This window comes from Mirounga angustirostris, unplaced genomic scaffold (assembly GCF_029215605.1).
Source record: "Mirounga angustirostris isolate CCGP_5_RB_7025 unplaced genomic scaffold, mMirAng1.0.hap1 SCAF_8, whole genome shotgun sequence".
Classification (NCBI taxonomy): Eukaryota; Metazoa; Chordata; class Mammalia; order Carnivora; family Phocidae; genus Mirounga; species Mirounga angustirostris.
The window spans coordinates 34,414,791-34,439,071 of NW_026991716.1; the positions used below are offsets into that span (position 1 = coordinate 34,414,791).

The 24,281-nt window shown below is 37.1% G+C and overlaps 1 protein-coding gene across 3 annotated transcripts in view; it reads left to right on the top strand.

The window, feature by feature from the left end:
* Positions 1-24,281, top strand: part of ZFAND3 (zinc finger AN1-type containing 3) — a 338,087-nt gene that overhangs the window by 247,639 nt on the left and 66,167 nt on the right. For all 3 annotated transcript variants that reach the window (XM_064597566.1, XM_064597564.1, XM_064597565.1), the window contains one exon: positions 7,713-7,895. In XM_064597566.1, the coding sequence (XP_064453636.1) occupies positions 7,713-7,895 (183 nt within the window). The remainder of the gene's footprint in view (positions 1-7,712; positions 7,896-24,281) is intronic.

Here is a 24,281-nt window from a genome sequence, read left to right on the forward strand (position 1 = left end):
CTGCAGACTGCAGACTGTTGCATTTTGATAAGGTGGGTGGTGCTTGCTTCAGTGATGCATGGGAAGAGTGTGGGCATTCAGAGTCACGTAAGCCTGTGTCTCAAAACCCTAGCTTCAGCACTTGTTGGGGTGGGGGCACGTTGCCCACCCTTGCCATGCTCCACTGTCCTCTGCTGAAGTGTGGGGATGACATCTGATGCCCACTTTATTTTGAAAATTAAATGAGAAAAATGAGAAAATGAACATAAGTCCTCTGGCAGAGTGCCTTGCTCATAGTAGGCACTTAAATCTTAGTTCCTCTTTCACCTCCAATTTTATTTTCTTTATACCCAGCTTTAGTGTCTATAATAATGATGTAGAAGCCTTATTAGTGGCCATGTAAACTTAGCGAGTTAGAACAAATGCAGTTGAATTTCTCATTTCTACTAATAATTATGAAAATAGAAATTCACAGGTATTGAGTACTTCATCTTTCAGAAATGCTAATCCAGGTGATGCCAAGAGTGCCCTGGAAGGCACACAAGATAGTTTGTGAAAGGTTTAAAATGACAATGGATAAATAATTTTAAACACATTCCAGTGATGGGCTTTCTACAGGAAAACATTTGGCCACTTATTCATTCAGTTAACATTTATTGAGCAGCGTTTTTATCCTGGACCCGTATGTTGTGGGAGACTGACAAGTGCACAGTTGATCCTTACGTGCCATAGTAGGTCTTGTGCTGTGGGAAATCACAGGGTATTTTGCCAAGAGAATTAGAAGGTATGTACCAAATGCTTTAAAAATGTGCATCCGGGACGCCTGGGTGGCTCAGTCAGTTAAGCATCTGCCTTTGACTCAGGTCATGATCCCAGGGTCTTGGGATTGAGTTTCGCATTGGGCTTCTTGCTTGGCGGGGAACCTGCTTCTCCCTCTGCCTGTCACTCTTTCTGCTTGTGCTCTCTCCATCTCTCTTTCTTTCTGTCGGACAAATAAATAAATAAAATCTTTAAAAAAAAAAAAAAAGTAAAAATGTGCATCCTCCTTACCCAGTTGTTCCACTTCTAGCAGTATAACCTGAGGAAGTTCAATGGAATCTTGCTTATAATAGTGAAAAATTGGTAACTGCACAGGTATAACAATAGCGAATTGGTTTAATTGCTGTATTATAAGTGGACATATTGTGTACCTACAAATGATCACACGTGTCTGTATGTGACATAAAATATTCATGATATGTTGCTAAGAGCGAAAAGTAGGTTATGAAGAGGGTTTTTAAAAGGAATTTATTTTCAAAGAAAGTAAGTTTAGTGAAATCCATTCCAAATCAGTTTTGTGTATTCTGTGCCTTGAAGAAATCATTCAAAAAGACATAGTTATTGTCACATTCTAGAAGTGGGGTGGGAGTTAAATGAGCTAAGCATCTTGCCAAATCTGTATACTACATCTGAGAGATAAACAGTTAGGGCATATCCAAACCAAAGGTAAGTTTTGAGTGATGACTAGATAAGGTATAGTCCCAGTGAGACTGCCCACGTGAATGGGCTTGTCAGCAGAGCAGGGAGAGGTGGTTTTTCAATGCTCTCTGTCTTTTGCGGTACACTTTATAGTAAGATTGACTTGTGAGAAAAATCATTCTGTAAACAATGAAGAAAAATATATCCAGTGAGTTGAGTATGTGGGCAGCTAGCCACAGGGACTTCACTGGCCATTTTGGCTCAGCTGGTACCATTAGGTCATTTTCTCTGTGGAAACATCCCATTTCTAGGTACTTCAGGTTCCAAGAGTACCTTTGTTGAGAAATTATTTTTCCCCTTAGTTGATAGTGAGTTGAGCTGCCAAGATGGCTTCTGTTCACTTTTGCACAGCAATCCCATTAATAAAATTCAAAGGTTTTTACTCAGGTTTTACAAATAACTATTTTGGAAAGCTTGTATTTACCAAGTTTACACCTTTGGATACACGATTAAGTCTACCAATTTACAATAATAGATAATTATTCCTATTTTTTTCTCATAGAGGTTGATAAGCTTGGAGATTTCTAGTTTTCCCATTTATATGAGAACTGTACAAGTGGAACAAGTCTTTACTGTGGCTGAATCAAATGAAGTGACTATTTCTGCACCTTTCCCTTACTGCTTTCCAGAGGAGAGTGATGAGAGGCAGTCTCTGCCTGTTTCGTTGTTCACTTTTTCCATGTGATGTAAATCTGCTCCCCTTCGACCTTGAGTAAACTTCTGGGACTTACTGATACCCTCCTCCCTCCCTCCCTCCCTCCCTCCCTCCCTCTTTCCCTTCCTTCCTTCCCCCAGTTGTCAGCAGTTGGATACCAAATGATTCAGAATGAGGAGCAAGAGAGTAGGAATTATGATGCAAAAGTCAAGACTAAAAGGAAGAGATAATTCATGGCTCTTTCTATAAACTAGGAAAATACCTTTTATTTTTAATGGCTATCATTTGTTGAGTACCCATGTGCCAGATACTTTATAAATACATTGTCTTATTTAATTCACATTATCGTGAGAGGTAGAAATAATTCCCTCCTTTTGTTTTACAGATAAGGCCTCAAAAGATTAAACAGTTTGCTTTTAGCCATATGCCCAATAAATAGCAAAGTTAGGATTTGAATCCAGTTCCAACTTTAAAGTTCTTTGTAGTGTATAAGTTACTAATGTTGGCCTAAGAGTTAAAAAAAAAAAAAAACTATTAGGATTTATTTATTTATATTAGAGAGATAATGAGATAGAGAGAGCATGAGAGGGGATAGGGTCAAAGGGAGAAGCAGACTCCCCGCCGAGCAGGGAGCCCGATGTGGGACTCGATCCCAGGACTCCAGGATCATGACCTGAGCCGAAGGCAGTTGCTTAACCAACTGAACCACCCAGGCGCCCCATTAAAAACTATTAGGATTAACTCCATGAATTTCTGGTGACTTGCATTAACTTTCTTGGCTCTTGTTTTCTTTTTCTGTAAGATGAGAGGATTGAGCTGGATCTTTAAAGTTAATTCTGAATATAAAATTCTTTGATTCCTGGGCTTTTCATTTAATTTAAACAGAGAACGTATAGAGCTTCTAGTTTTTGTGTGTGCAGCCAGTTTGGTATGTAATGAATACTATTAGTCTGATGTTTTTTTTCACTTGATCATCCTGTGGAGGTGCAGAAAAGTCATCAGGGAGAATGGATTAAAAGAATGTACATTGTTTCAACTGAAGATTCACAAAAGAAAAATACTTGAGCATGAAGGAGCATGGCAAGCATGGGCTGGAGAATATGTGGGTGGGACCTGGTTATTGTCTGTAGACATCAGTGTCATTTACCCTTAAGTATTATTGTGCCTGAGCGAGTGAGTTTGTGTGTCTGTCTCCAAGTATTGGGTATTGTGCTAGATGGTATAATGATGACTCAGTTGCAGTTCTTTTAGGGCCTTATGGTAGAGATGGTTATAGGAGGGGTACAATGATTATTGACATAAGAGAGCTAATGAGATGACATGACATAAAAAAAGCATAATTATTACATCATTATAGTATTTTTATTCCATTTATATAGTACCTTTTTCTCTAAAGGTGCTGTACAAATAACATCGAGATAATAAGCCATTTTAAAATGTCAAAACACCAAAGAATGAAAAAGCTAGGAGAAATAAATACACAGAAAAGAAGCAATAGAGGCTTTAGATCACTGATCAGCACAAAAGTTACTGATTCTTTGGCTAAATCCATTGCACTCACCATTAGTTCTGTAAATCAGTGGGAACTTGACATGGAGGCCTTTTCCTTGAGCCAAACTAGTGCTCACCATTTTACATCCTATGTTTGTGATTGAAGACCATGGGTTTTGGTGTCAGATGGACTTGCATTTAAATCCTGATCTTGCTGCTACTAGCTATTAACTTGGAACAAATTATCTAAACTTTCTCAGCCTCAGTTTCTTCATCAGTGATGTGGTATTTAATTATATAATTATACTTCCCTTGTTAGGATGGTCTTGAGGATTGATTGAAGTGAGTGAGTTATACACATAAACCATTTAGTTCAGTGCCTGGCACATGGTAAGTGCAACATAAATAATAGCTCAGTATATGTTAAAACAATGATTCTGGGGGTGCCAGGGGGGGCTCAGTCAGTTAAGCGTCTGCCTTCAGCTCAGGTCATGATCTCAGGGTCCTGGGATGGAGCCCTGCTTTTTAGGCTCCCTCCTCAGCGGGGAGTCTGATGCTCCCTCTGCCCTTCCCCCTGCTTGTGGTCTCTCTCTCAAATAAATAAATAAAGTCTTAGGGAAAAAACCACACAGTGATTCTGATGAGGTGATAGAGCATAATAACAGTTTCTCTGTGGTTTAAAAGATGAAGCAATGTGGAGTTGTCAGGGTCTTCTCCTTCTCTGAATTGATATAGTATAATCTGTACTTTATAGACTAGCATTAGACTTTTAAATGAAACATACAGAGACTATACCTAATAATTTTAAGTTATATACCCACTGCCACCTTTAAGAAATGAAAAATTACAGATAGAATTGAAGATCTCTGTTCCTCTCTGCCTTACCTCCCCAACATATCCATTGTCCTGAATTTGGTGTATCATTTCCACACATGTTATTATATTGTAATTAAAGTATTATACTGTATATAGCCTTCCATAGCTTTTCTCATTCAACATTGTATTTGAGATGTTTTTGTTGTATATGTAGCATTATTCATTAATTTTAACTGTCATAGAGCATTCCCTTATATGAATGAATTTTATTTTAATCTATGCTGTCAATGGACATTACCTATAATTTTTACTCTTTCTGTGTATCTCTCACCTTCACATCCCTCTTCTTCAACCTAAGAGGCAACCACTAACCTGAGTTGTGTTAATTATTTTTTAATGGTTTAAACATACATATTCCTAAGTAATATATTGAGTTTTGCCTCTTTTTAAGGTTTAGGTAAGTACAATCTTACTACTTTTTTTAGTGTTATTCATGTTGATGTGTGTAGCAGTAGTTGCTTTCACAGTATACATTATTCCATTATATGAATGTAGTACAATTTATGGACCTCAGGTTGTTTTTTTACTTTTTACTTTTGTAAACAATATATAATTAACATTCTTGTCATGTGTGTTGAGATCCTCTCAGGCATATACCTATGTGAAATGACTGAGGTATGGATAATGTAACTTGCATCTTTATCTTTACTGGATATTGATAAGTAGTCATTTCATTATCATTTATTTATTTTCTAATTTCTGATTTGACCCATGAGTTTACTTTAAATTTTTTAAATTTATTTTTTAATATTTTTAAAATTTCCAAATATATAGAAGTTTTTGTTATCAATATTTAATTTACTTGCACTGTGGTGAGCTAATAATTTTTTTTTTTAAGATTTTATTTATTTATTTATTTGACACAGAGAGAGAGAGGGAACACAAGCAGGGGGAGTGGGAGAGGGAGAAGCAGGCTTCCCGCCCAGCAAGGGAGCCTGATGCGGGGCTTGATCCCAGGACCCTGGGATCATGACCTGAACTGAAGGCAGACGCCTAACGACTGAGCCACCCCGGTGCCCCAATAATGTTTTTTTAAATTTTATTTTATTATGTTAGTCACCATACATTACATCATTAGTTTTTGATGCTAATAATGTTTTTATCTTACTAATTTTTGGCATCTGTTAAGACTTTTGCTTTATAGGTTAATATGTGGTCAAGATTTAGCCAGGTTTCAGTCAGTTTTTATAAATATTCCTCATGTTTGAAAATAATTTATTAACTTATTGTTGGGTACATGAGCCTAAACTTACTAATCTTCTCTAATTTTACTAATTGTTTTGGCTGAGGCAGATATATTAAAATCTTCCCATTATGATGGTAGATTTGTCAGTTTCCCATAAATATAATCATTTTTGCTTTATATATTTTGAGGCTTTGTTATTAGGTGCATACAAGTTGAAAATTGTTTTATCTTCCTCGTAAATTCTTTGTGTGTGTGTTTTTTTTAAAGATTATTTATTTGAGAGAGAGAGAATGAGAGACAGCATGAGAAGGAGGAGGGTCAGAGGGAGAAGCAGACTCCCTGCCGAGCAGGGAGCCCAATGCGGGACTCGATCTTGGGACTCCAGGATCATGACCTGAGCCGAAGGCAGTTGCTTAACCAACTGAGCAACCCAGGCGCCTGTAAATTCTTTGTTTTTAATTGTGTGTGTGCGCACACCTCATTTTTTGTTTTTTGTTTTTTTACTATTATATAATGATCCTCTTTTTTTCCCCCTCTAACAGTGCCTTTTGCCTTAGTCTCCATTTCCTGACAGTACTGTAGCTATTACTCGCCCTTTTCTTTTCTTTTTTTAAGATTGATTTATTTATTTGAGAGAGAGAGAGGGAGGGAGAGAGATATAGGGGGCAGCGGCAGAGGGAGAGAGAGATTCTCAAGCAGCCTCCCCGCTGAGCATGGAGCCTAAAGTGGGGCTCAATCCCACAATCCTGAAATTGTAACCTGAGCTGAAATCAAGAGTCAGACACTTAACTGACCAAGCCACCCATATGCCCCACTGTTACTGGCTTTTTGTCATGTATCTTTGCTTGTATTTCTTTTTAATATACTTTAAATTTTTCTTTATTCTCATGTTCATGTTTTTAGTATGTCTTTTGTAAAACAGGACCTCATTTATTCAATTTGAACATTCTCTTTTGTTAAGTTTAGTCAGTTTACAATTATTACCATTACTAACATATGTGTAGTTATTTCTACAATCTTATTATGTTTTCTGTTTACCCTGCTTTTCTCTGTGCTGTTTTTTTTTTCCCTTCTTACCTGTCCTCTATTGGTTTGAATAACCTTTCTTTATTTCTTCTTTCCTTCTGCTGACTACCCCTAACATTTTAATTGTATTTGGCTTTGTAAAATCTTACATTAAACTGGTATGTCTAAACATAGTGATCCCAAGGGACACATGCACCTCAATGTTTATAGCAGCAATGTCCACAATAGCTAAAACATGGAAAGGGTCCAGATGTCCATTGACAGATGAATGGCTAAAGAAGATGTGTGTGTGTGCGCGCATGTGCGCGTGCACACACACACTGGAATATTACTCAGCCATCAAAAAGAATGAAATCTTGCCATTTGCAACAACAGGGCTAGAACTAGAGGGTATTATGCTAAGCGAAATAAATCAGTCAGAGAAAGGCAAATGTCATGATTTCACTCATATGTGTAATATAAGAAACAAAACAGATGAACATGGGGAATGGAAGGAAAAATAAGATGAAAACAGAGAGGGAAACAAACCATAAGAGACTCTTACTCTAGGAAACAAACTGAGGATTGCTGGAAGGGGTGTGGGCAGGGGGATGGGGTAACTGGGTAATGGGCATTAGGGAAGGCACTTGATGTAATGAGCACTGGGTGTTATATGCAACTGATGAATCACTAAATTCTACCTCTGAAACTAATAATATAGTATATGTTAATTAAATTGAATTTAAAGAAAAAAATTGGTATGTCTACCATATTTCTGATAATACAAGGACCATGGAAAGCTTTAATTCCAGTTACCCTCCACCAATGGAAAGTATATATGGTATATGGTATTTTACTTCTGTTCTTTTTTTGTCACTAAGGGTAGTCTTTATTATTGCCCCATTACATTTAATTTTTATTTCTGTACTTTTGTTGTTTTCTAATTCCCAAGGAAATTACGAACTCCTTATTTAAACTGGTTATATCACTCTTTCTCTTCAGATTTTCAAAAGAAACAACCAGACGATGATTCTGCTCCAAGTACAAGTAACAGCCAATCAGATTTGTTTTCCGAAGAGACCACCAGTGACAACAACAATACCTCGATAACCACGCCAACTCTTAGTCCCAGCCAGCAGCCGCTTCCGACAGAATTGAATGTAACTTCACCAAGTAAAGAGGAGTGTAAGTGCCCAGATCTTTGAAGTGGTACAGAAAGCAGCCCAAGAATTGTATCATGAGCTTCTTAGTAATGCCTTGTCTCAGAAGAAAAGATAGCAGTTCTTCTAAATCAAGATTAAGTGTTGACGTATAGGCCCTTGTCAGCAAGTTAGGGAATAAATTTTAGCTATTCCATAGAGCTTAAGGTCCTTTCAAAGATAGCTTTTTTGGTTAACTGTCAAGGTATGAGGTCTTGAACCAGTCTAGGGCAGTGGTTCTCAGTCCTGCCTGCAAAATAGAATCCACTAGAGATTTAAAAAAAACAAAACCAAAAACAATTATAATCTTTTTTTTTTTAAAGATTTTATTTATTTATTTGAGACAGAGAGAATGAGAGAGACAGAGAGCACATGAGAGGGGGGAGGGTCAGAGGGAGAAGCAGGCTCCCCGCCGAGCAGGGAGCCCGATGCGGGACTCGATCCCGGGACTCCAGGATCATGACCTGAGCCGAAGGCAGTCGCTTAACCAACTGAACCACCCAGGCGCCCAACAATTATAATCTTTAGCACCATTCTCTGAGTCTAATTTTATTGATCTGGAGGGAGCCCCAGGGACTTGTACTTTTTAACTCTGCAGAGGATCCTAATCTGCGCTAATTGATGAGAACCACTGGTCTAGAGAACTTCCTAATTTAGGAACCTTGGAAACCTTACTTCTGTCACTCACTGGGCCTTGTATGTTTCTAGGCAATCAACTGAGATAATAACACTATATACTTCATAGAACATAGGGTATTTGAAGAGAGGAGGAAATGGTTTCTCTTATTCTTCTGTAAGTCCTCAGCAATAGAATGTTATTGTTATATATGTGATATGGAAGTCCATTGTCCACTTAACTTTTTTACTGCTGTAGCCAACTCCTTTGGGACACAGCTATAACTAACAGTGTCTGTTGAAAATTTTAGGCACATTTTGACATAGCAGTTTTTGCCTCTTAAAAGCTTCAAATTAACAGGTTGAAATTTGATGTTTCAGATTTAATGAACATCTAGAAATCCTTGGAATATGGTAGGTTAGAATGTTCTGCCTACTAACTTTGGAAAGATTAGCAGAGAACAAATTATTTATCATAAACCACTGTACTAGGTGACATTGAGAATATAAAAGTAAAGAAGGCCAAAGTCCGTGTCCTCAAAGAATTTACTCTTTATTAGGGTAAATTAAATATATTTGTTATAATATGTCAGTGGTTCTCAACCAGGAGTGATTTTGTCCCCCCATGCTATTAAACATCCTACACTGCATAGGATAGCCCTCCACAACAAGGAATTATCCAGCCTAACATGTCAGCAATGCCAAGGTTGAGAAATCCTGAGTCCATTTTAATGATTCTTCTTAAATATTAAAGACAATGATTGTTGAAGAAGAGTGTTGGTTTCCTGGAGAAAATTGTGCTGAAGACAGACACAAGGTGGTGAAAAGACATTCTAAACGGAGTAGAGTGAGCTTTGGAGGAAAGGTACATGGAGTCCTGCACTGGCAAATGACCCCTTTAAGGGCATTTATAGAGGACAAGGCTAGAAAGGTAGATGATGATCAAGTCAGAGAGGTTTAAATGTTCAGCTTAGATATTTAGATGTTAGACAATTGTCATGTTTTTAGCAAAGAAAGTAATATTACAGTTCTTTTGGAGAAGTAACCTGGCAGTAATGAAAATGGGAAGGATTATAGTAGAATAACATTGCAGAGGAAGAATTTTTAAAATACTGTAACCTATTGAATAGAGGCCCAGGGGAAGGTGTAGAAATCATTGAGGAGGAGGGAAAAAGAAAAGATTAAAATGGTAGTGATAATGTTGGGGTAATAGGTTTTGTTTTGTTTTTAAAAATCTATTTGGGGTCATGTACTTATTGAGAAACAGATAAAAGATAGGGCCCCTTGTCTCAGAAAAAAACACACCATCCATTTATACCCAATTTTGAATAAAATGTTTTAAGTTCACTATGGCCTTTAGGTGAAGAACTCCTTGTCTAAGGGAAAGTTTGGAGCTGGTCAGGATCTCATCTGATTGGATTCTTATATACCAGGATCAGGCCACAACAAATCAGCCTGAGTAGCCAAGTTGTGTGTGAGACTGAGATAACAGTAGCTATCATTTATTGAGCACTTTGTTTGTAAGACATTGTTCTCTATGTTCTGAACATTTTCTCATAGAAGCCTCATGATAACCCAGTGCAGTAGATACTATCATTATCCCCATTTTAGAGCTGAGGAAACAGGCACAAAGAGATCAGGTAATTTACCTGTGGTCACAAACAACTAGATACCAGAACCAGTATTCAAATTCAGGCATTTGGCTTCAGAAACCATGCTTTTAATCAGTTATTTCACAATGTAAAACATAATTGCCACAGAAAATAGAAATTTTCATGTTGCCAAGATCAACACTTTCTCTCTCTGTAATTAAGGTATGTGGAAACTCAAATCATAACCAAAAGTTAACTTTATTAATTCATGAAAAATCCTAATAAATAGGGAATAAATAAATAGGGAAATAAAAATTTATACATAGGACTAAAACATTTTCTCTGGAGGCAGACCTTTCTGGGAAGCCAACCTGTACGAGGGTTTATATAGCAAATGGCAAAGTGTGGACTCACCAAGTGGAATTAAAGTGAAGTAAATTTTTAATTGAGTCAGGTTGATTGTGAGGTGTGCTCTAAGTACATATAAGGAAGGTCTTGCATTCAGTGCAAGATTCCATCTTCATACACCTTTTCTCCCTCCTCTGCCTGGACTTAGACGGGCTCTTAGCTTTGTGGCCCCTAGGACACAATACTTCCTGTGTTTCCATAACTTGCCCGTCTAGGCCATTGTACACTGCCATGTTTTTTCTTTTGATAATTAAATACTTTCAGTCTTCTGTTCTACTAAGCTTCAGATCCATTCTCTCTCTGATGACATCACTGTTTTAAACCATTGTGTGTTTATCTTGAGTTCAACTCGCTGAAACCAGTCTTATTTCCTAATCCTTATAAGGCTCATTATTGTAATCTTCAGGTTTTCACAGATCTGAGGAATTGAGATTTGCTAATCTGAGATATGATGATGACTTTCATGTTCAAGTGGGCTGGTTGAGTTGGAGCTCAGGAGAGGGAAGTCAGAGTTAGCTTCATGCACTTGGGAGATGATAGTTGAAACCTTACTGGTTAAATGAGATTGGCAAGGATGAGAGCAAGAAAAAGCAGTGAGAATAGAACCTTGAGAGTGAAATCAAAACAGAGGACGCAACTTGAAGAAGTCAGAGAAGAGTAGAATAATAGTGGGCAAGTTCACAGAGGCCAAGGAACAAATTTCAGCTTGTTGTGTTCTTTCATAGTAATAATGAAAATGTAAGCTCACATTTATGAAGTGTTTGCTATTTTCTAAGTACTTTCCTAAGCTCTTTACATGTACTAACATTTAATTTTCACAGGGTCTTATGAGGTAGGTGCTTTTATTATCCTCATTTTTACAGATGAGGAAGATAAAGCATAGAGAGGTTCAGTGACTTCAGTCCAAAGTTCCAGAGCTGCTGCTTCTTAGTATAGTTCATGTTCAACCCACTAATTTGGCTCCAAAGCCTATGTTTGCAACCAATTGTGTCATCATTAAAATGCTGCAGACTGTAAACTGACAAGAGACATTTGGATTTGATGATCATGAGGTCGATTACCTAAATATAAGCTATTTAATAATCTATTGCAGATTGGTTGTATATTCATTTAGCGGTCTTTGCTGGGAGCCTACTCTGTTAGGCACTAGGTTAAGTGCTGGGTACAGAAATGAGCAAGATTAGGCCCCCAAGGAGGTCACCTTTTCAAATATATATGCCTCTCCCTGAAATTCTGGCTTGTTCTCCGACACAGGTACAGAAGAATTTCGGGGTATAAGGAAGGAGGCATCAGGAGCAGTGATCAGTAAGCATGTCATTTGCAAAAGCTTTCTCACCGAGGTTGAAAACTGTGTGTGCCTGATTTGTATGTGAGGTGTATAGGGATGAGAAAAGTAGGGAATTTTGTTAAAGTGTTAGGGCGGATGCATTATGAGTCAACCTGAGATAATTACAGTGATTGCCAAGTAGCGATGAAGACCCAGGTGAGAGTAGAAGGCCCTATCCCTAGGCACCTGGCGAATTTCTTCAGCTGTGATGTACCTCGTAGAAGCAGGGTGGAAGAAGAGGAGGCAGGGGATTACTTATGTTGATCTTTTAGCATCCTCGGGACCAGAATTTCATCTGTTGGCCCTTCATAGCTTCCCTTATATAGAGGTATGAAGAGGTAGGGTGTGGAAGTTGCTGGGGAATGGGTTTGGGATTGCAAATTCAAGTACCACATAATTTGTTAACTATACAGTAATTATGGATCTGTTGTTATTGTGTAGAACTGGAATGCTGTGTATTGTTTAGGACTTGTGAGAAGGTCTTACTTTTTCTGTAATAATCAAGAGAATGAGTATTGTTTATATCTACTTTTTGCTTCTCACTGTCAAATGAATGTACGAAAAGAAAGGTGGTGACAGTCTGGGTACGTTAATGCTGTATTGAAAAGACTGCAGGTAGAGTTAAAAACTACTGACAAGAGTGGGGCGCTTGGGTGACTCAGTCGTTAAGCGGCTGCCTTCAACTAGGGTCATGATCCCAGGGTCCTGGGATCGAGCCCCACATCAAGCCCCACGTCCGGCTCCCTGCTCGGCGGGAAGCCTGCTTCTCCCTCTCCTACTCCTCCTGCTTGTGTTCTCTCTCTCGCTGTCTCTCTCTCTGTCAAATAAATAAATAAAATCTTAAAACAAACAAACTACTGACAAGAGTGGTTAAGCAAAGAAACAGGACAGATTTTTATCCAAAAGAATTTCTTAAAACACCTGACTGAAGGTCAAATAAAACAGATATCCAAAAGCTCCAAATAATATTTTTTTTGTCTGAATTCACACACATACCTCTTCCTCTCCCATTGTGTATGTCTACAGAAGAGTCTATGGAAGTTCAGTCATTGGAAACTTTAAAAAAAAAAAAAAGGGCAGTGTAAACAAAACTCAAATAGTGACCAAAGGACTTGTCATAGCATTTAAATGCTGTAATAATGGTAACAGCTAGCACTAGAGTACTCATCAAGTACCAGGTACTGTTCGAAATACTTTATCTGTATTAACCTACTTTATCGTCATAATTACCCTTGTATGGTGGGGACTGTTACCATATCTGTTTTCACGGATGTGGAGATGGAGGCACAGATGATTCAGTATCTTGCCCAAGATCGCAGAGCAGCCTAGCTTTCTGGCATTGCACCATAGCTTCCTGTCTCTGTAGTGATTTATAGTGTAAAGGACCATTGCATGCAAATGTAAACTGTGGAGGAAGGAGAACAAAATAACAACAACAAAAAAAAAAACCTAACATTTTTCCTGCTTTTGCTACTATTCATTTTTCTCCCAATTTTCAGGGTTTTCATAGAGGAGATAAACCATGATTTGTATTTACATTTCTTGACCCAACTTTTAAAGAGAGAAAGGATAATGTCAGATTGTAGATAGAACTCTGGAACCAGTTGTTTTATTTTTAAATGAGCAGCATGCTGACTGGTCACCTTAAGTCAGAGTCTTATCAGATTGGACTTAAAAGATGAAAAAATGCCCTTTCTCTCTCCTGTAAATCAGCTTTCTTGTTACCCTGGGCGTCTCTACTTATGACATGTTTGGAGACTTCTGATGTGCATGCCTACCTAGGTTTTGTTTTGTGTTCGTTTTCCTAGTCCCACTACATATTGGATAGAAATTGAGGTGTTTCAGGAGAATTGGCTGGTCTGTTTCTTTCTAGGCAGGAGAGGAAGAGAACTAATGCCAGACAGAGTTGATATCCATACCTCCTACTGGGGAAGAGTAATGGCAAGAAATGGGCTTGTTTTCAAATATTCTGACATTCTAATCTACCAGTTAGAGAGGGCCCACCTCATACAGAATACTTTCCTAAGCTCTGTGGAGGCACATAGTAAGAAATAAACAGCAGCCAACACATGTATAAAAATATAGTTTACAAGAGGAATTGGCAAAATACAGCCCATGGGCCACATCCAGACCATCACTTGTTTTTATATGGTCTACGAGCTAAAAAATGATTTTAGAAGATTGAAAAAAGTCAAACAATATTTTGTGACATTTAAAAACTATATGAAATTTAAATTTCAGTGTTCGTAACGTTTTATTGGAGCACAACCATGCTCATTCATTTATGCATTGTGTCTGTGGCTGCCTGTGCACTCCGGCGGCAGAATTGGGTAGTTGCTGCAGAGACCCAGTGGTTCTTCACAGAAAAAGTTTGCTAACCACTGTTTAACAAAGCACTTTAACAAACATTTTCCTGGGATCATCTGACAGTGTGCAAGGCAGGCATGGCAGATATTCTCCTTCCTGTTCTACAGATGAGAAAAAGGTTTGCATGGTAATTTGCTTTGAGTCACGTGACAGGACTAGCACTTAGCTCTGGGCCTTTTTCATCCATAATACTCAAGATTTTTCATATTCTTCTCTACTGCATCTACCCAAGAGATGCTTTTGTTATAGCCAAAAGGAAACATACAGAAAAAGTGAGAACCATACTAACTGGAATGTTAATGAAGATTGTTAATGATGAAAGCTTCATTTCCAATTGCTGGCTGGATTTTCTTTTAATTATGACAGTGATTCCCAAAATAGAAATTTGAGAACATTCTTTATCTGTGGTTAAATTAATTTGGTTGAATAAGGAGATTTCCATTGTTTCCTTGGAAACTGGTTCTTGGTGATACCCCGGCTCCCTCAGGCATTTAGAAAGTAAAATAAAATAGAAATAAAATAGTACTGCATTTTAATAGATGTCCTTGCTAGACTGCCCTTGGGTCTTTGAACATATGTTGGGCAGGCTTCACTAGCTTCTAGTCTTCAGTCCTGTCTGACAAGCCCTTATCTGTCCCCTGGAAAATTAGTATCACAGCCGCCAAGGAGCAAGACTGTTTGTTTTTACCAATTAAATTTCTAATAATCTTTCAATGAAACTAGTTTTCCCTTTTTTGGACTACGCCTGCTTCAGAAGACCCAGGTAGATACTGGGCAAAACAGGCTGGCTTATTCTAGTAGAACATTTAGAAAATACTACCTATTAAAAAATACTTTACGACTTCCTGCTGGGCTGGTTTTAAGTGAAATATGGTGGGGAGATTTATTTACAGTTCTCTCTGTATGTGTCTTTCTCTTCCCTTTTCTCTAATGAAGCTCGAAGCATCAGGCCGTTTATCAGAGATAATTACACAACAGATGGAGCTTTTCTGATATATAATAGTCTCAAAGTGGAAGATTCTTTCCCATAATGAAGAATGCCCAAACTTTAAATGTCTCTTTTGATTTTAATTTAAAGGTTTTTTTTTTTTTTGCATTTATTTATCCTGGAGCTGATTCTGTAAAACATGCTGCTTTTATTATAGCTGTGTTCTAAAAAGATTGATACTTTGCGGTGCAGTATGATAATGTACAGTTATATGCTGTATTGAATTGAATGGCTATCATTTACCAGGAATCAATGTATGGGATCATTAAATTAATCCCTGTCAAAAAACAGACGGACTTGAGCAGTTTAGCAGTGTTTTCTTACCAAATTTTTTCTGTTCCATAATGTTAGCTGGGTTGAAACTTGTTGAGGCACTTATAGTATCATCTGACCTTTAACTTGTAGTCAAAATAAAGACCAAATTAAGGCAGAACCATGATTTTCAAATTACTCATTTGCTGGCTTTTCTTCCTTAAGAGTTTTAATCCTATTTTTTAAGTATACAAGTAAAACAGAGACATACAGGTTTATATAGAATAGAAGGTGAAAATACTCTTTTCACACCTTTATCCCCAAGCCCCCACTAATTCCCATTCTTTCCAGAGATAACCACTTTTTATTCATTTTGGGTTATATATTCTTTTTTAATGCAGTTATATCTATGTTTACATACATAAAGATTTTCTTCATTTTTATACAAATGGGAACATACTCTATATTATTTGTAGTTTGCTCTTTTAATTTAACAGTCTATACTTTTTAAAGATTTATTTATTTTAGAGAGAGAATCCGCACACATGGGCGCACAAGTGGGAGGGGCTAGAGTGGAAGGGAGAGAGAATCTCAAGCCAACTCTGTGCTGATAAGGCTCAATCTCACAACCCTGAGATCACAACCTGAGCTGAAACCAAGAGTCAGATGCAGCTGACGCGCCACCCAGGTTCCCCAATAGTATATTTTCGAGATCTTTCCAGATTAGCACATAAAGATCTGTGTAATTCTTTTTAAACAGCTTCATAGTATTTCATATTATTATTATTTTCTCTTTTCTTTTGAGGCTGTTTCTAATATTGTACTATAAACCATATGAAGTAGACATTTTTGTACATGACTAATAGTGCATGTGTCATTTTTCCATGATAAATACATGGAGGAGAAAACAAGAAGTCAGAGAATATGTATATTTTAGCTTTTGATATACATGGCCAAATTCATTTCCAAAATGACATTACTATGTTGTACTCCTAAGAATAGTGTTTGAGAGTGTTTCCCATGCTTTTACCAGTTAGGTGTTCTGGGGGAAGGGGGGCAATGGGTAAAAGAATAGCTCATTTTAACTTGCATTCCCCTGACATCTCCTGGTAGTGAGATTGAGCACTGCTGCATATGTTTATTAACTGTTTATGTCTCCAGTGATTTGCCTGTCTGTACTCTTACTTATTTTTTAATTAACTGTCTTTTTCTTACTCATTTGTAGGAACTCATAAGTCTTTGTTGCATATCTTGCAAATGTTTTCTTCTGATGTGTCACTTGGCTTTTAATTTTGATTTGGGTGCCTTGTATTTTATTGGAAAATTTACAGATTTTTTAAAAGTCAAGTGTTCTGGTCTTTTGTCTTCTACATTTGTGTCTTTCTTAGAAGGCTCTCTCTATGACAGCGTTATAAAAATATTTTTTATATATTTTGATACTTTATAGTTTATCTTTTTCTGCATTTAGCTCTTGAATCCATGTGGAATTTATTTTGTATATGATATGAGGTATCATGATTTATCTTTGTAATTTTTCCAAATGGAGAACCAGTTATTGCAAAACCATTTATTAAACAGGTCTGGTTTGAGGGGTGCCTGGGTGGCTCAGTTGGTTAAGCATCAGACTCTAGGTTTTGGCTCAGGTTGTGATCTCAGTGTTGTGAGATCAAGCCCCACATCAGGCTCTACACTGAGCATGGGGTCTGCTTGAGATTCTTTTCCTCTCCATCTTCCTCCCCTTCTGCTCCCCCCCCCCTCATGCATTCTCTCTCTAAAATAAATAAAATTTTTAAATAGGCTTGGTTTGAAATGCTGTTATCATTATATAAACATATATCTGCTTTGGGGATCTTTTATTTTGTTCCATTTGTCTACTTGTATATTCCTAAGACTGGAATATAGCTTTGTGTGGTATGTATTGATATAGAGCCAGTCCCCCTTAGTTTATGTTTTTCTAAATTTTGTTAGCTATTCTTTTGTATTTTCTCTTGTTAATGAATTTATACTCAGCTTGTCAAGCTATATTAACAGTTACAGTGTGATTTTGATTGGGATTATATTGAATCCATAGATTGATTTGGGAATAATTGACATTTTAATACACTATTGGGTCTTCTCATATTGGAATATTATTTGTTTTCAATTATTTAAACCTTATTTTTTTGAGCTTTATATGTTTTTTCTTTTTTTCATTTCTAACTAATGGGACTACTTCTAGTAGGATTTCACAAATATAGTATTTGCTATAGGGTTTTCTTTTGTAGATATTATTTATCAGTTTAAGGATATTCTATTTATGGCTTGTTAACTTTGTTTTTTTTAAATCAGGAGTCAGATGACTCCTTTTTAACATCTATGGAGATGATCATTTGGATTTCTCCTTTAGTATGTAATCTCTTAATTTAATGGACTTCCAGGGTTAAACCATCTTTGCATTTCTTGAATTAAACCCGACTAGTTCTTTCAGTATACTGCTGGCTTCAAAATACTAATTTTATTTTAAATTTTATACCCTTTTAATAAGTGAGTTAATTTTATACATAAGTGTGTTTATATATGGTGGGCATGCTATTCCTGTCTAGTTTCGGCATCAGTTACATTAACTTCATAGAAAGCTTTTCATCTTTTCCTGTGCTCTAAATACAAATTTTTATCTTAATGCTCTCACATTATGTAACACAGCTATTCTTTGAAAGCTTGAAGAACTTATTCATAAAACTGATTGGCCTGATACCTGATATTGGACTAGTCATATTTTCTACCTCATTTGAAGTCAATTTTGATAATCAGTATTTTAATAAAAATGTTAATTTCATCTAGACTTCTAAATTTATTGGAATACATAGCTTTCATTTATTAACGCTAGAGTATATATTGTACCAAGTACATAAGCTAAATCTTAATCACTCTGATATTGGTTATATTTCCTAATTTGTCTTTGTTTATGGTCCTCTCCTTAACTCAGTGGAGACATATTAAAGGTCTGGGAAGTTGTCGCTGCCACCATTGTGTTTTTGTAGCATTACAGCCATATCCTGCTTCTAGTCTTGTCCTAGTCCATAAATTTATCAGATGAGTTTCCCATTGATATCATGTTAAACAAGAAAGGAAATTCATTAATTGACTTATCATCACCTGTCTGGTCATTCAGATTCAAGCATCCTCCCCTGTAATCTGGACCCTCATTGTATCTACCTGTCTACCCATTTCAGCAGTGATGTTCAGCTCTGAGCCAAGCTAGAGCCTATTGTCCTCAGAAGACATCCTGGCACTTGTCTTACCATTTTTATTCATGCTTTTAGAAGCCATCTCAAAACCATTTTATCCACACTATTTGCTTCCTCCAAGGAATTCCTATACTTCCTACCTGTAACATCTAATCCCATATTGCTTTGGTTAGCTCTTTGACGATAATGTCATCTCCTTGTACCAGCTTAGAGGGTAAACCCAGAATTAGCAGAGACATTATTATATGTTGCTTTGCTCTTCCCCAGAGTACCCAGCACAGTGCTTGGCAAGGCAGTGCTCAGTAAGTGCTTACTGATTTAAATAGTTAGAACAGTTTTCTAATTCTTCTTAACTTTTAGAAACCTACTTCATGTGTTTTGGTACATTAAAGAGAGGTTTGTCCCGAACCTGATTTGGAACAACTTAATATTATTATTTTCTGTAACTGTGCCATTCAGTATCCTTAAGATGAAGCAACTCAAAAAAGCAGTTTCCCTACCAAAGTTTGAAATTTGGTTGCCTTGTTGTGGTGACAATTCATCTCTTTTAACCACCAGAGCTTTTGGAATAACGGGAGACTGTCTTCTTTCCTCCCTCCCTCCTTCCCTCCCTCCCTCCCTCCCTACCTTCCTTCCTTTCTTTCTCTCTTTCTCTCTTTCTCTTTCTCTTTCTTTCTTTTCTCTCTCTCTGATCTTTCTTTCTTTTTTCTCTCCCTTTCTCAGAGATCTTTCTTTTCTCTCTTTCTTTCTTTCTCTTTCCTTCCTCCCTCCCCCCCTCCCTCCTTCCCTCCCTCCCTCCCTTCTTTCCTTCCTTCGCAAATAGCTACTTGCTCTTTGTGAAGTAACAGTTTTTGTTTATAGTATTTGTTTTGTCACCTGAATTTCCCCCTTCAGGATTCCACTTTGCCAGACAGAAGACTAGCAGACTTGAAACACTCATGTTTAAGGCTCCCTTAAGAAGTCTGCAAACCTGAAAGGCTTGTTTCCCTTAAAGATTTTGTCAGGCACCTAGGAGATTATACAGTTACTGATACTCAGACTAGGTTTTGAAGCAACATTATCACTGTCCCCCCTCTCTGCGAATGCAGATTTTTGTTTTATGTTCTTATTAAATGAAGTGCTCTGTACTTTGATATGGAAGTAAAGGTCACAGTCAGCAACTACATTTCACACAGCTTTAGCCCTTTGCAGTTGTCATATTTTTCTTTCTTGTAGATACAGGTAATGGATGACACTTTGCCGAATCTAAACTAAATCTAAGCTTTATTATGACAGAAGTGTTTGGCTGAAAAAATCATAATAGGGCCATCTCTTTGGGTGTGTTAGAAATAGTTATTTTAACCTTATATTTTAATTGTGTTTGTGAACTTCTCCTAAAATTCAGAGCTGCCAGTGCCAAAAATGAATACATATAACTTCCATTTTCTGTTCATGTGCTCTGTGATTTCATAAACCATTGCACTTTTTGATCTATAAAAGGAGAATTTTTTAGATTTAATAAAAACAATACGATGCCATCTTTGTAAGGATCTTTTTAAATTCCAAAATATCAATATAAACACTTTTCTACATAATTCAAACCATGACATTTTCAACTATTATTTTTGCAAAGAGAGGTCCCATTAGCAAGACCTGCTAGCGGTCACTTTTGTAAAACAAGAAGGTTGGACTCCGGTACCTGCCATTCAGTATCACTGTGGGTGCATTGCCAGCCGTGGTCCAGCGACCTGCAGGAGAGGCTCAGACAAGGACCAAGGAAGAAGGGTCCTGCATTCAAAATTCTTTTTAAATGTCCATGGGGCAGTACCTTTGGCCTAAATAGAAGTCTTTTTCCATTTTCTCTAAAGCTTCTTACAAAGAACATGGACAAGTCACCTCCCTTTCCAAGGAAGGCATTGCAGCCTTTCAGTTGCTGATGCAGGCCAAGATTTATGAGAACGCTCTTGGTAGCTGAACTATGTCAAAAATAAAAGCTCTTCTTTTTTTTTAAATTTTATTATGTTATGTTAATCACCATACATTACATCATTAGTTTTTGATGTAGTGTTCCATGATTCATTGTTTGCGTATAACACCCAGTGCTCCATGCAGTACGTGCCCTCTTTAATACCCATCACCAGGCTAACCCATCCCACCACCCCCAGAACCCTCAGTTTGTTTCTCAGAGTCCATAGTCTCTCATGGTTCATCTCCCCCTCTGATTCCCCCCCTTCATTTTTCCCTTCCTGCTGTCTTCTTCTTCTTCTTCTTTTTTTTTTTTTTTTTTAACATATAATGTATTATTTGTTTCAGAGGTACAGGTCTGTGATTCAACAGTCTTACACAATTCATAGTGCTCACCATAGCACATACCCTCCCCAGTGTCTGTCACCCAGGCACCCCATCCCTCCCACCCCCCACCACTCCAGCAACAAAATAAAAGCTCTTCTAATGCTGGGTGCTTTCTCCATTAATGTTGTTATGAGATTCATGCTCATGTTGATGGTAAAATGCAAATCTAGAAATCTGTGTTGGGCGTTAGTTATGCCTGTAAATAGTCAGAACTGAGGTCTAAATTGAAGAAGTGACAGCTCCTGATTTCATATCCATATTAAATATGCTTTATCACAGAGAGAAACAAGTAACTAAAAATAGAACTATTGGCCAGGTGATATTTTGACCTCTCAAAAAAGGGTTCTAATTTTGATCCCTAAGATGGTGGTGTCTTAGAATTTCAGTGTTAATTGCTGTTGGACTTTATCACATTTTGGAATTTTGATATTGGGTGTTTTTTTTTTTTTTTGAAACTCTGTTGTAGTTACAAAGGTCTGAGTGAGAAATCATATCTGAAAAACTGAAATCAAACATTTAACAGCTCAGAATTTTTTTAATTCCTTGAAACATGTTTTTACTCTCTATATAAGTAGTAGAAACAGAATGTCCTGGGTTGAAATTATGACTGTAGAGTTTATTCCACTACCCCTTGCCTTTCTTTATTTACTTAAATATTTAATATTTTGTTGAGAATGGCTGTCATTAATGCTGTCATTAAAGTCATTAATGCTGGTACATCCAGTTGGTCTCTGCAAGACCAGAATAAGCCAATTGGCATGTGAAGAAAGTATGGAGAAATTGGAAATTATATAAATCTTTAGGTTCATTATTTTGTTCTATGCCAGTGGTTCTCAAAGTGTGGTCTGAGGACCTATAAAGGTCCCCACAGCCCATTCAAGGGTCCATAAGGTCCCTCCCTTTCCAACTATGTATCTGTGGAAAGGTAGATTTTCTTGATGGCCCTCATTTAAAATTGAATGCACATACGGATGTGAAAAGTCAGATGTCTTCAAGGCAGGCAGCTCTCATAATTTTCTTAAAAAATCGTATAGTTTCTTTTTATAAAACAGTATGTTTTTATGTTGACATGTAGTTATTTTTGTGAATTTTAAATGAAGTTATATTTTTAAATTTTTTCAGCTTTAATTTTGGATCAGGTACATATCAATAGGTGTATCCCACATAAACAGAAGCTCGTTAGTGTCCTTAATAATTTTTAAGTACAAGAAGATCCCAAGGGGGTACCTGGGTGGCTCAGTTGGTTGAGCATCCGCCTCTTGATTTTGATCGGGTCATGATCTCCCCTTCCTAGAATTGAGCCCCACATGGGGCTCTGTACTGAGTGCAGAGTCTGCTTGTCCCTCTCCCTCTGCTTCTCCCCCCCACTCCCATGCTCTCTTTCTCTATCTCTAAAATAAAATTTCTTTTGGGGAAAAAAGAAGGTCCTGAGACCAAAATGTTTGAGAACTGCTGTGCTAGATCAACATGTAACTATGGTGAAAATCAACTATATTTATAGTAGTTCCATTTCCCTTCTGAATAGTTATGTATGTTCAGTAATTGCTTTTGGCCTGGATCATTTTAATTCAGCAGTGAAAAATACATTTTTGAACACCTAACGTGCTAGATTACTAAAACAAGTAAGACCCTTGAGGCTCATTCCATTTAAGGCCATTGCTGGGTCAGGAGAGAATATTTCTTCCAAAACCCATCCCCTGGCACCAGCAGGGATGTCCACTTTAACTCCTCTAAAAGAATCTATCAGTACTAGGCAAATGGAAAGCATTCCTGATTTCATTTTCTTTTAGTGTTGTTCCTTGGGGAAGGTGGTGTGGGAGAGTTTTTAATTTTGTTTCTATTGAGCAAATAGGGTAATAAGCATACTCACACACAAACATAACACTAACATTTGCAGAGCTGCCCAGCACTATAATTTATTTAGGGGAGCAAGGGTAGAATGGTAATGAAATTTTGTTGAGAAGCCCTTTATGAGCAAAATAGCTAGCTACCAGTAGCAACTTCTGACCCACTTTGAAAATCCCCTTCTCATGAATCCCTAATTTAGATCTAAATGGTGTGAGAGATCATGCAATAAATTAGGATTAGAACTTCTAACGGAGAAATTAACACTTAGATTCTGTAACAGGCTTTGTAAAGGGTTTAATTTGGAAATTTCATTTGGAGAAATGGGAGGGCTATTATCTGTGCTGAAGATTTTCTGTAAACTTAGATTCGCACTCATTACATCTTTATGTATCCTTGTTTTTAATCGATGGTGCTTTTCAAACTCAATTATGTAGACAGATTAGGTGTGTTCTTTCTGATTAAAACAATTCATGAATTGCACGTTTAAGGTGAGGTTGGAGGATCACCTTTTCTGAGGGAGAGGACTTATTTTCTTGCGCATTCTGATCTGTTCCTGATATTCATTTCTTACTGTTTATTTTTTACCATTTACTATTTTATGTCTCCATGTGTGTATTGAAGGCTTTTAAAGGAAGGAATATTTTGCTACTAAAGAAATACAGATTTTTAAAAAAGATTTTATTGATTTATTTGAGAGAGCGAGAAAGTGCACAAGCTGGGTGGGGGAGGCAGAGGGAGAAGCAGACTCCCAGCTAAGCAGGGAGCCTGATGCAGGACTCGATCCCAGGACCCTGGAATCATGACCTGAGCCAAAGGTAAATGCTTAACTGACTGAGCCACCCAGGTACCTGGAAATATAGATTCTTTGAATATTTTTAAAAGATAGTTTTACATTCTTAATATGGCCACGTGAGGAGACAGTATAGAGTTTATTTTACTATCTCTGTTGCATAGGGGCTTGTTTTTTTTTTTTTTTTCCTTGTTGCTTCATCAAAAAACTCTTGATAAGATTTTATAAATCTCTTGAGAGGGAGGAGAATTGTATCTCTTGAATTTGCTGTCAAAAATCACCTTTTGAACAAACTGAGCCTAGAAAAGGAAGATGCTGCGTGGTAAACAATGTGCAGATTATGAGAGAATGGAATTGACAAGGTGGTTTAAAAAGGATGATGCATTTCTAATTAGCCTACAGTGCCTTTAGTTGGAAATTAATTAGATAATGTTATGTAAATGTCATCTTAATTAAACAAGAATATAGAAGTGTTATAAATCTGCAAAAGGAATGGCTGTTTTTGTGTATTAATGTTTTGCAGTTACCATGAAAGAGCTGATAGAATATTTGTTTGATTATTGAGCTTCTGGCAATTTTTAGCTGACTGACTCCTTGGCAGTCCATTTTTCCTAACTGATGTGCTTT